Source organism: Falco peregrinus, chromosome 1 (assembly GCF_023634155.1).
Source record: "Falco peregrinus isolate bFalPer1 chromosome 1, bFalPer1.pri, whole genome shotgun sequence".
In the NCBI taxonomy this organism is placed as follows: Eukaryota; Metazoa; Chordata; class Aves; order Falconiformes; family Falconidae; genus Falco; species Falco peregrinus.
The window spans coordinates 78,398,821-78,412,144 of NC_073721.1; the positions used below are offsets into that span (position 1 = coordinate 78,398,821).

At 46.3% G+C, this 13,324-nt stretch overlaps 1 protein-coding gene across 1 annotated transcript in view; it reads left to right on the forward strand.

Moving 5' to 3' along the window:
- The window catches only part of GALNT16 (polypeptide N-acetylgalactosaminyltransferase 16), a 77,166-nt gene that overhangs the window by 34,703 nt on the left and 29,139 nt on the right, over positions 1 to 13,324 (forward strand). Inside the window, exons 2-4 of the mRNA XM_055820087.1 lie at positions 2,586 to 2,758; positions 5,711 to 5,809; positions 12,904 to 12,971. Coding sequence (XP_055676062.1) covers positions 2,586 to 2,758; positions 5,711 to 5,809; positions 12,904 to 12,971 — 340 coding nt within the window. The remainder of the gene's footprint in view (positions 1 to 2,585; positions 2,759 to 5,710; positions 5,810 to 12,903; positions 12,972 to 13,324) is intronic.

Sequence of the window (13,324 nt, forward strand, 5' to 3'; positions counted from 1 at the left end):
GGCCTGCAGCTCCCCACAGCCCTGCCCTGCCTGGCCACGGGCCGCGCTGAGGTGGGCCCGTACCCCATCCTGTCCCCAGAGAGATGCCCGATGCCCAGGGCTGGGGCTGCCCCACTCCTGGCTGGGGCGTGCGGTGGTCTCTAGCTGCCAGGCCCTGCCCTGAGCCCTGCCACGGCAAGCCCCTGGTCCTCGCGGTGCCCTGACAAAATGGCTCCTGAAGGCTTGTTGCTGCTTCCAGCATTGTGCAAGAGGTTCCTGGCAATGCAAACCAAAACCAGCTGTTGCTTTTCCAGGGATTGGATAGACAGAGATAAGTAGCAAAGTGCAAAATATTTAAAGGAGTGTGATAAGCAGCGCTTTTGCTACAAATCAGTGTTGTTTTCTAGGGCAAGAGGAAAAAGAGAAATGGAAGCCAAGTTTGATAAAACTCCTAGTATGAATTAAAGAAGGAAAGCTTTTCAATTTTGAGAGGTACGAAAGTAATTACTTCCCTCATCATACTGAAAATCCAATTTCAAGGGTGAGTCTAGGCAGCAGGCTGTGAAACCAGCCGTGCGGATAACGGAGCTGTTGCCCTCACTCAGCGACGTGCCCGCCAGTGCTGTGGCGGTGGGCGTGGGAGGGGTGCGGGGAACCACGGCATCCCTCATGGAGGGCGGCAGGGCAGGGCGCTCACTGCCTGGAGGGGTGGAATGGAGGCAGAATGATCTTCCGAAGTGTGCCTGTGTGGGTCCTGCGCTAGGGTAAATCCATACCTAGCAGCTTGGTTGTGCAGTGGTGGAGTAAGTTTCTTTGTGTTGAAAATAGTAGTGCCTTTTTTTTTTCCTCTCTCCTGTGAGAAGATGTATGCCTTGCTCTTGTATGGTAAGAAAGGGAAATCTGGGCATCAGGCTGACCTTGGCTGTATCATGGGCCCAAATTTTATGGACCACCTTCTTTTTTTTTTCTCACTTCATTCATCTTCTCTCCAAATGGAACGATCCTAACCTTTAATTTCTCTTCATCCTCCAGTAGCTTCTTTCCAGAGACTGGTTTGACAAAACTTGTGCTCTGGCCATGGCTGCTGAGCTGTCACTAATTTCATATAATAGTGTTCACAAGGGTTTCAGTTTTCTCTGTGTGTACTTGATTTGCTGTATTTCCCATCTCAGTGGACCGAGTGCAGGCTTTCATTGAGCTGTCCATGGAGACACTCAGATCTGTAACCCAAGTGGTCACAGTTCATTTGAAATCCATCAGTGTGTGTGAGTAGTTCAATTAGTTTCTTGCAATGCTCATTATCTTGCACTTGTCTACACTGAATTTCATTTGCCATCATCTCATCCAACTGTCTGGTTGTCCTAGAGCTGTCTGCACTGCAGGGTAGCCCTTCCTGGAGAAAGGTGCAGAGATCTTTGTTCTTCCAAGTGCTCTTCTGCTTAAGGAATTTGCCATGATGCTGGGTCTCTTGAGTTGTTTCCCAGCCCACTAAGATGGCTCAACCAAAATGCTGTGTGATACTGGGGACCACTCCCTGGTCTCTCGCCTTTTAAAACTCCTAAAAGGGGCCTTATAGCAGAGGGAGAAACATGGTCAAGCCTAGTATTGGAGGGTATCCAAACTGTTTTATACAGAAGGATCTCGAGGTCTGGGGATTATCCAGCACTTTGGATGAGATGTGGATGTGCCAGAATCTACCTTTTCCAGCAGTTTTGGGGAGCTCCAGCACTCCTTCATACAAGGTTGGGAGCATTTTACAGCTTCTTTGTAATTTGGTATATCATATGGCTACTATATAGATAATTTGTTAAACTACTTCTATTTTATAAACAATCCTGGTTGATTTATAAGCTGATATTTTACAGTTTCTAGGTTGTTTCCAACCAAAATCATATATCGAAGAGTTCAACATAGGCTAGAACTGTGCCTGTCCTCTCTCCTGGTGCCTCTAAGGAGTTGTCTTCAGGTGCTGGCATTGCACTGACTCCGTGGCCTAGGAAAGCTAGAGGAAAACTAGGAGAGGGATGGCCCGGGTGTTCTAGCTCTTGCATGGGACTGCAGACAGTCGCATGCAGCTTCCAACTTTATCATGGACTTCCATGACATTGGGCAAAGCTGGGCAAGGCACAGAAGGGAACCTGTTAGATCAGCTGCCTCTGTGTTCGTATGTGATAGTGATTACCAAAAGGCTGAAACTGTTTTTCCTCAAAATACTGTGTTTCAGCCACATTGGCTGGAGGGTGCTCTCAAACCTGCGTTGCCTGGAAGGGTTTCCAGATGCCTGCAGTCTTGAATGTTCTGAGTAACAAGTGCTGAAAAGCACAGGCAGAGCCAAAGTCCATCAGGAACAGCAGCTTTCATCTCGAGCTTAGTCAGGATAGCGAGGCCTGCAATTTTCCTCAGAGAGGCAGTTAAACACAGTATCTGTAAGGGTTTCCTGCTTTCCTTTCAAAGCTCTTGACTGTCCTGCCTTCCCCCACACCTGAGCCACTTCTAGATGTGTGGCAAACAACCTGCCTTTGTGTACATGTGTCTGAACTTACTGTCTGTGTCTAAACATGAGTCAGCTGCCCTCCCTGATGCTCTGATGCTTGTCTCTGCTCTAGATGACAAGGGCTCCCCCAGGAGAGAACAGCCGGAGGGGTTTTGACGAAAAGGCTTACTTGTCCTCAAAGCTGCTGAAGGCCGGAGAAGACCCCTACCGCCAGCATGCTTTTAATCAGCTAGAGAGCGACAAACTCGGCAGCGATCGGCCCATTCGGGACACCAGGCACTACAGGTACTGTGCAGCCCTTGCTCCAAGCCGTGGCTGCTGCTTGGTGTGGGGAGTCCGCTGCCCTTGTGTGTTTTCTGCAATGTTGACAAAGGATGGTTTGGGTTTTTCTTTGCCAGAATCAGTCTGTTACTTCACTGTATTTCACGGTTAATCTGGAAAGCTCTCAAATGTGCGGAGACCCTTGACTAATTCAGCTCCAGCTTGTTATTTTTCTAGCATCTCTTCTTGTGGGTCCAACCATCATCTTGTTTCAGCACAGCCCCTCCACTGCAGCTCAAATTGCTCATTTAACAGTTGTTTTTTGCACAGCTCCTCTCACACTGATGGCTTCTCTCAGTGACCCTTTGTCCTGGCTGTGAAATATGTCATTGTTGCAGCCTTGCTTTACTCTAGTGTTCCTCACCTGCTGTGCTCTGGCTGTCTGAAGCTGGTTTGGTGCCTTCTTTCTAGCCTGAGCATTATGGTTTGGATTAAGGCTGTTGGGGTGGGGATGAAGCTAGTGTGCAAATACAGTGAGTATTTTGTGGCTTGTAAAGTGCTCATCATTCTGTCCTTGTTTCACTGGGGATGAATTTATTCTACTGACTAAATTCATCCTTGAATTGCTAATAGGGCTCAGGTAACTATTCTGTAGTTTCTGGAATATGAAAATATAATGTTGTGCCTTGAAAACTGTAGGTTTCATAGTGATAGGATAGTGTAAAAACAGCCCACTTAATGGATAAAAGAACAGAAGCGAACTAGCCATTTCTGAAATGCTTGTCTGTCTGGGCTGGAACCTAGACCCTGCCTGGGGTTGCAAAGCAACATTTCACAGTTGCTGGGAATGGGAAACCGGGCATCTGACTCGATGGGATGTCAGAAGACATGGAGCTTTGTGAGCCTGCCAGCACTGACAGCCATCAGGGTGCTTTCTAAAGGCAAGCAGTTGGGACCTCGGTTGTGAGATCAGTCTTGTGCTCCTGTTCCCCAGCATAGTACTCAGGATTGGCTTGCTAGTGACTTGGAGGCAGTAGTGCCATGTCCTGCATTACTGGCAAGTCTCCCTGCCATGCAGAACTGCTGTTTTCTGTTGATCTGCTGTCATGCCTGGCTAAAACCAGGTGATGCCATCATGTTCTGGCTAAAACCAGCTCACTCCAACAGTGAATTGTTTATTTTGATCTGTGGTAGCATGCAGAGCGTGCTCTTTGTGAAAAGACTCATGCACACGCTTCAGTCTGAAGAACAACATATATGTGATTCCTTGGAAATGTGTGGCCACTTCGGCCCCAGCATTGCAAGGATTCCCTTCAGGAATGGAGAGTCCAAAGTAGTGTATAATCAGAGCAGATAAACATACTTCCATGTTCCTGCTGTTTGCAGTGGTGGCAGTTTGGCAGTGAGGGAGCTGTGTTTGAGTACCTTGTCACTAACAATATCGGAATGGTTGCTGGGATGGCAACTTAGAGTGAGGACTTATTTCAGCTGATACAAGTTAGATTGTGGTTTGAGGAAAGCATATCTTGTGTCACAAATGGACCTGGCTCCCCATTTAAGGAGCGGGTGTCAACAGGTCACTAACATGTCACTTTTTTCTTCAGACACCCAAGCAGAGCTTGGACATACTTGACTCCACATCCCACAAGCTCCTTCTGACCTAGCATGTTGCTGTGGTTTTTATTCAAAGCAAAGAGAGGGTCAACTGTCAAGCACAAACTTTGTCCTTGTCCTCTGCGATGCTGTAATAATGCTGAGATCTTGGGAAGACTTCCCCAAATAACACATACACTAACCTCTTCTGTCTTTCTACTTCCTGATGCCGTAATACATTTTATATGCATTACATCATGGAGTTATTTTGAAACAATAATAAATGTGGTATGTCTCCTGTCTGGTCTCAGGTTTTCCACTTTAGTCTTTATCAAGGTTTCTTTATATGTTTGAAAATTGCTATAAGAAGCTGCTGTCCTCTTAATAAAATATTGCAATGGAGAAGTCATAAATTAGTAGGATTGGATGTGATGATAAAACCAGTAACAATTTAGTAATAGGCACAAAAAATTAGTAAGTAAATGTGGAAGTACATGTAGCAGCTGTAAGAACTGAACTGTATTCCTTCCCAGAATGGATTCAGTCTGTGTATGGCCTTGAGTTGTTAAACACACTAGGCCACCGTTTCAGGTGTGGACTCTTCATTGGGCAGGGAATTAGTGCAGACTGACAGCTGTTTGACACTGGCTGGAAGTTAGGAGCAAGTCAGCCCCAACCTGCCATTCTTAGTATCTGCTAGAATTGGATCCAGGATTCACATCTGTGAGTTGTTCTCCTCCAAGAATCCTTGTTCTCCACAGGGTATGAGCAGCCCTTGTGCAAGCTGATCCTTGGTTCTGAGTATGAGAATGCATGTATGTACCTAACATTACAAAGTCAGATGAGAAGATGGGAGGAATCGCTTTTCATTGCCAGCTGAGGTGTTAGTGTTGAACCTCAGCAACTCTCTGATGCAGATCACAGCACTAGTTAGTGTTTTCCTGTCAGTAAAGCCCAATGCCCAAAGAATTTGAAATGCTTTATACAGTGATGCCTGGGTGTACCAGCTCCATGCACCCTTAGCATGTGCATGTCCTGTGCATGAATAAACAAGATTTTATGTGAATCACAGGCAAATCTGGGGAGTAGAGTCCATGATGCTGAAACTTTGTTCCCCATAAAACCCACATGCCCTCCTCAGCATGCAGCAGCATGAGTTTAGGTATCATGGCCTCAAAACTTTGTCTTTCAACATGCACAGTTCTTTTTAAGCCATGCCAGCCTTGGGGCAGGGGCTGCTGAGGCTTTCCTTGCTGCAGCAAAACTGTGCTGTCTCTGATTTTGGCATGTTACTCTCTTCTCCTTTAGAAATTCTAAGTACGTTGTTGCAGTGGCTGCTGCTGAGTGATGTTTGGCTTACAGTTCTGCTCTCCCATGTTGCAGGTGCACTTCTGTGCGCTATGACACAGACTTGCCAGCTACCAGCCTCATCATCACCTTCCACAATGAGGCGCGCTCTACCCTGCTCCGCACGGTGAAGAGGTGAGTTCAGCAAGGGGTGCTGGGCCCAAATGATCATGCCTGGAAGGGCACTGGTGGAGAGTTAGGCATTTCCCAGCAGTTAGACAAGCAGGGTGGCTGCGGTTCCCTAAGTACTTGTAATCTGCCCTCAAGGTGACCCGTTAGGACAAGTCAGGGGCTTGGATTGGCAGTGTCTTCAAAGACAGAGCATGTCTGCGGTTGCCCCTGTGGGAGATACCATCAGTAGCAGGAAAGTGGGCCTGCATCTGCAGGTGGGAACAGTCTGTATGAGCTTAGTATAGAAGAGTGAGGGGAGGTCAAAGGGGACACTGTGTATTGCTAGATGCAACTGAGGGATGGGCTTGAGAAGGGTCTGTGTTCCATAAATGGGAATAAGCAGCCAGTTCCCTGCTTGTGCATGTTACAGGAGCTGGGGCTGGCTCAGTGAGGGCAGAGGACACGGCTCACAAGCCTTTCAAGCAGAAGGTGATGAACTCAGTCTTACAGAGACTTACAGAGAGCTCAGAGTCACTTGCTGGTAAACAGTTGCTGAACATGATGGCTCAACAGATCCTCCCCAGGTCTTTGCACACAGACCCTGCTGAACCTGCAGGAAACTTGCTGTCTTGTAGCGGTGTCTCCTCATATCTGTGTATTAGCAGTGGACAAATCTAACCAAGTAAATAGTTGGCATAGGGCCTGTCAGCACCCCCAGGTAGGTAGAAGTATGGAGTTATCTGTACCACAAAGCAATGTTCCAGCTGCTCCTTCACTCTGCCTTCCATCACCCCCGCAGAACCCAGGAAGGCTCTTTTCCTTTTAACTTTTACACAAAAAATGCCCTTTTCCCTCTCTGACTTATCAAGTCTTTTCTCAAAGGGTCTCTGAAGCCTGCAAAGCAGGTCCAGGAACAGCTTGTGGAGGCTGAAGGAAGAGTGAATCGTTGGGGTAGAAGGTTGAGCTGATAGTATCACTAACAAGAATGTATTATTCATCATTTCCACTTCTTCCCCTGATAGATCCTGTGGGCTTAGAGAAATGTGCTTTGTGAATAAATAACAGGCTTTTTCAAGTTGGCCTCGTGGCTAGGAGGCTGGGTTTCTGTCTGCCAGGTTTGCTGCTACTCTGTTTCCAGAGACCTGAGTATATTGCATTAACTCATTTTTCTTTTTTACCTGTATAATTTCCTTTTCATTTGAACCATAAAATGAGTTCTGCAGAGCCACTGTTCAGAAAATGAGCAGATTTGTTTGGAACCATGGGGCTGCTAGGGTAACAGGAGGAGATCTCTGCCGATTACATCATAGGTCAGACAAATGGTTAGATGCTCAGAAACCATGGTGGTAGGATACTTAAGAAGATCTCAAGGCAGCTAATCAAATAGCCGGGTGCCACAATACTTGAAGAGAAGATGATATTCAGAGCAGCAGTTAATGCATAGAGAGAGAAACTGATACCCAGATCCTGTGGAGGTGGTGTGTACTGATGAGCAGATGAATTTGCCAATGCACTAACAGGCCAGGTTTGCTCAAAGCAAGGTCAGCTAGACTATGTTTCTCAGGGCTATGCCTGGTCAGTTTTTAGTGCCTCTATGGACAAAGACTCTGCAACCTCCCTGAGCATTCTCTTCTCAAGGCTAGACAACCCCAGCTCTTTCAACCTCACTTTACACATCTGGTGCTCCAATCCCTTATCTTAATGGTTATTCACTCGACCTGCTTCAGCATGTCCTGGGAAGCCCAGAACTGTACACGGCACTCAAGATGTGCTATTACCAGTATCCTAGATGTGGTGTCCTGGAGCCCAGAGCCCCCACAAAGACCATGAAAAATGGATGACCTATCTGTTCAGGTTGGTCCCTGCAATCCTGCTACCATGGGAGGAGTGCTGTTGTGAGGAACTGGCTGCACTTTGCTATGAATAGTGGGATGAATTGTTTCTTCCCAGATCTCTGACTACAGCTGGAGTCTTCGTTGCCAGATGATTTACAGCCAGTGCACGTGATTGATCTATTCCTTGCTTACATCAAATGTCAGAATGTGTCCATGATTTATCCCTTTCTGACAAGGGATCCTGAAGGCTGAATTCTTCTTGGTCTCTACAGTATTTACAGTGTCACACAACCAAGCATTGGCCAGTAGCCTTGTCTTTGAGGCACGGGAGGTCTGACAACCATACACAGAGGTGAAGGCTCAGGTCATGGCTGCACTGTTAGAAAAGGCATAGAGCTAAGGGCCACTTGCAGGTTGGCACTGGTGTTATAGAGGGAGTTGAAGATTTCACAGTGCTCTTCAAGACCTCTTCTGCAACCTGCGAGTCCTGTCTTTCAGCAAAATGCATCTGAATGTACCAGGCTGAGTTACTGCTGTGACTATAATTCTTGCTCAGTTCGTATAGTCAGTGCACTAAATACTATGTAATTACTTCACAGCACCTTGGGGTAAGTCAAGTGTTAAAGGGACAGGACTGTTCTGTTCTGTTTGGTTTATGACCTGGCGATGCATCTGCAGAGGACCACAGTGATACTAAGCAACAGGAGGCATAAAATTGCACTACCTGCTGACCAGTCAGGCTTGCAGCCTGTCATTATGTCTATATTCATAAGAACTTTCTTAAGCCAGTAGACATGATTATTTAGCTAATTAGAATTAACCATTTGAAATGTTCCTGGTGAAAGTTAAATATGATTCCACTATTATTATGGGCCTTTTCACAAGTTATGTTATCATCATTTCACTATGGGGATGCAGTAAGAGAAGTGTGGGGGTGGAAGTGGACAACTGATGGAAATGAGCAGTACTAAGAGCAAAATTTTCTGTGGCTGAAAACCTTTTTAGAGGTGAATAGAATACGTACTACCAGTTGAAATTTTCATACCTGAGATCTTTGCAAGCCTGGCTTTTGAGTGCCTGAGTTTGGGCACTCAAAAATCAGTTGTAAAACTTCGGGAGATTCTAGGAAAAGTATATGAAAAAGGTACTGGGTTTGAACTGATCTTAACTTAGAACTAGAGGGAGCCTAAATTCACTCCCCTGAGCTAGATAATGCCTTACTGTGTTATTCTGACAGCTCTGCAAGGTAACTCAGCTAAGCAGCAATGCTGGTACCAAAAGGTCTTGAGAAATGACCTCCTGCGTTACAGCTTATTTCAGGGTGATCTAAACATGGCAGCTGTAGGGGCCAGATCCTGACCTGTATACCCTTCTTGCTAAGCCCACCTGCATGTGTGGACACAGGCACTCGCACAAGCACCTCTGGCAACTCAGCGGTTGCCAGCCTCTCGCTGCTGCCCTGGGATCTCTGCTGCTTGGTGGAAGCAATGAGAATGGTGTGTTGTTGTTGCCATGTGAGGGTGGGAGAAACGTTTGTATATGAGGGAGAGGCAGAAACAGAGGAGTGACGGTGTGGATGAATAATTTCTTCCCTCTAGCGCCCTGTCTCTTGTCCCTCCTGGTTCTCAGAGGCAGCATGGGCTGCATGCCTGCCTTCTGCTGTGGGCTCCAGCCATTTTCCTACGCTGCCCTAGGTAAAGGTAACAGGCAGCTGGACCTGTTGCCCAGCCTGCAGGCTGCCAGAAGGACCAGACCAGCTCACCAATAGGTCATGCTGCCCCAGATCCTACTGGTCCTGTGCAGAGAGTCCTTCAGAAAAATTTTGTTCATTTATTTTCAGTGTAGGGGAAAGCAACTGCTTAAAAATACCCAGCAAGAGACTAAGAAGGGAAGTAGGGGGGAAAAAAGTAGGAAATGAACTATTCACCAGAACCTTTGAACATGCCAGTTCAAGTGTCTTGTTGCTGGCATCCTCAGTCCTGCAAGAGGTGTGTGTTAGTCAAGAGCTACTCGGCTGCGTGGTATCTCTTCCTCAGCAGGGCTTAGCTGACACTCTCAAACCAGTTACTTCCTTGGCATCCTGTTCTCTTTCAGATATAACTGTCACTCAGAAGTGTTTTGTGTGGTTGATGCCTCTGCCTGATTAGTCATTAAGTGATACCATCAATTCTGCTGTGGTGACCATTCTTGCAAAAGGAAAAATCAACCTCTTTGTTGTCTGGTCCCTTTCTTTCTCTTTATTTCTGATTTCAGTCAGTATTGCAGGGACTGATTGGTTTTGGTGCATATGTAAAGCTGAATAGTCAGTCTTTCTATGGATCTGAACAGCTGTCAGTGGTTTGGTGTGTATGCAGAAAGCCTGTATAAATTCTGATTAAAAGGATGCTGTTGTAATGCTAGGGCATTTGGTATAGCAACTCATTACAAGGACAATTTAAATAATGGCAAAAGAGGTGATTATTTTAGAGCAAAGGAAAAAAGATGCTCCTCAACATCTGGAGTAAACGAGATTATCTGTAAGCTGGTGAGGGATGGATGTATCAGTAGAGGAGAGAAACTAATTGACAATGCTGATGTGGTGTCATGCAAGAGCGTAAGGACACTGATACTGAAAGAAGGAAGCTGTGAGAAAAAAATCAAGGAGGTAGGGAATCCATGAGATAAGGGGAGAATAGTCTGTGTTTCTGCTGTAAAAGGCAATTGTCATTTGGGTTTTGAAATTGTAGTAATACATTTTGTGCCTAAAATTAATTGATTGTCATGCCACTCTTTGCACCTCACTGAAGGGAAATACTAGAATTACTGTGTTCCTAGTTAAAAAGGCAGGCAAGACGAAGTGCAAAAGATTAAGTACCTTTCCTAAGGATCCACAGCAAATTATTGCAGATCTGAGAGAGGAACTGGGCATTGAACAATAAGCTGTGAACTCCTTGTGGAGTGTTTTCTCTCTGCTGAGGAATTGGTGGACAGGGGAGAAAGAGACAAAAAGGCGTTTACTTTTCTTTTTTCTCAGTTATGTTGAGTTGGAAGACCTGAAAGTTGTGGAGAAAATGGGAATATTGCTAACAGTCAGGCTAAGGGGAGAAGGTGTAGAATACCATTTTACAGCCATTATACTGCAGGATGCAGCCTGTCCCGATTGGTTATGTTTTGCATTGACTTCACACAGACAATAATTTCAGTGCAGGGAAACCTTGTCTGTAAGATATGCAGATGATGGCTATGCTGGGAGAAGCTGCCCTTATAAATGCAAAGAGGAACATCCCCCACGTCCCACCCCACCATGCTAGAGGATCCAGAGAGGCATGAGCCAAGAGAAGGAAATGAGATTAATCTTTGAAAAATGCAAGCTCAGTCATCTAGGGACACATAAGCTCAAAATACAAATACTCTGAGACATCTGAAGCAGCACAAATCTGAAATAGAGTGGGATGTGATACTGAGCAGCAGAGCAGTCAGGATTTTGCTGTACGAGACAGCAGCAGACTCTCCCAAACTGAGGAAACTTTGGCTCTGTATGCAAAGCCATCAGTGTTGCTACTTGGCAGGGTGGTAATTTATTTCTTTACAGTCCCATTCCTGGGAGTATGGGATTACTCGTGTCTGTTTCCTGTATAAAACAAAACAAAAACAACAACAACAAAAAAAGCCAACAATCTTTCTCCAGAATTGCTCAAAATCAGAGGAGCAGGTGTCACTGAAATGAGATGGGTTGCTATAACTAGGAAGACAGTGTTTCCCTCTGATTTTGGTATTAAAGTTTGCATAACTGTCCTCTTCATTGGGGCGCCTAAGTGTTACTGAGCAGTCCTGTTGAAGGCAACAAGGACCTGCCTGTGTGTAGAGGCACTGGAGGAGGCTCGAAGTGGGAACATGCTGTGTGATTGTAGTAAAGTCAGGGGGTGGACTTGAAGAAGGTTGTGGAAAATTAGTTCAGGTGTTTTAAACAAATGAGAGGGACAAAGAGGTCAGAATCAAACAGCTCTGACTCCAAGGTACCAGAGTGCATTGACCTCTGAGGAGGGCAGCAGCTTTTATCCCTTATCCTTGTGCGTGAAAGCCCCTGTGTCCTGCAGATGCAAATGCGCTGCAGTCCTGAGAGTATTGCAGGGTATAGTGCAAGCAGCCTGAGGAAGGTGAGGTGCACTCAGCAAGTGTGGGGCTGGTTTGAAAGAAGAACAGGTAACAAATTGTGCTGGTTTTGGCTGTAATACAGTTAATTTTCTTCATAGTAGCTAGTATGGGCTATATTTTGGGTTTCTGCTGAATACAGCGTTGATAACAGAGATGTTTCAGTTAGTGTTGAGCAGTGCTTACGGAGAGCTAAGGCGTTTTCTGCTTCTCACCCCACCAGCGAGTGGGCTGGGGGTGCACAAGGGCCTGGGAGGGGGCACAGCCTCGACAGCTGGCCCCAGCTGACCAGAGGGATATTCCATACCATATGGTGTCATGCCCAGCATATAAAGATGGGGGAAGAAGAAGGAAGGGGATTTCAAGTAACGGCTGCCTGTGATGGAGCCCTGCTTTTCTGGAGGTGTCTGAACACCTGTCTGCCAATGGGAAGTAATGAATGAATTCCTTGTTTTGCTTTGGTTGCCCATGTGGCTTTTGCTTTACTTCTTAGATTGTCTTTATCTCAGTCTACAAGTTTTCTCACTTTTACTCTTCCAGTTCTTTCCTCTGTTCCAGCTGGGGGGAGTGAGCGTGTGGCTGTGTGGAGCTTAGTTGTCAGCTGGGGTTAAACCACCACACAAGCAAAAGAGGAAAAAAGATTGCAAATCCAGAATGTTGCCAAAGAAAATTGCCTTCCTTCTGAAGAAGGGAATTGGCGAGAAAGCTCCAGCAGGCCTCGTCTGTGGCATTGAGACAGAGCTCTTGAAGTGGCAGCTCTTTGCTCCCCAGCAGTAATGAGCTCTACTCAGAGCCTGGCAGATGGGAATGGCGTCCTGGCTGCCTCGGGGCAGGTAGCGCTCTCCTCTTTGCCTCCCTGTTTAGTCAGAGAGCATGCTGCAGCATCCTCTGCTAGCTGCCCCCAGCAGGTCCCTCAGTCAGCTTACTGGCTGTGGGTCCAGCTGACATGCCATAGCTCTCTGGGATATTCCTGCTTGCAGTTTGCCTCCTGCCAATGAACCCTGGTACAAGAGCAAGGTTACCTCTTCCATGTTACAAGGCTTTGGTATTCCTGCTGTAATGTATAGCGTAGCAGATTTGTATCAGTCCTACCGTTGTTGTTATTAATGGCAGCTCACAAACACTGTCTTTTTCCTCCCTGGCTCCCTGCAGTGTTCTGAACCGCACCCCTCCCAGCCTCATCCAGGAGATCATTTTGGTAGATGACTTCAGCTCAGATCGTAAGTATGAACCTATTTCCCTTGCACTTATTTCTTCTCTTCTTTTTTCCCCTCTTTTTGTTTGCTCTGTTCAGTCCCCCTCCTTCACAGAGATTCCCTCTTTTCTTTTTCTCTTGTATACAGACAAGGGAAGAAGTTCTTCTGTCTTTAGTTTATGTCTGCATCCGGCAGAGGCCAGAGCTTCTTCCTTTTTTTTCTTTCCATTGGGTTTTGCCTTTCTGTCAGCTTGGCAATTTTGGCCAGATTGCCGGAGATCTCTGTCTAGTTTCATTAGGCACTGTTTTGTGAGCTGTTTAGCCCAGCTATGTATGTAGCAATGGTGTGCATGAACAGGGGAATTACAAACCGAGAGA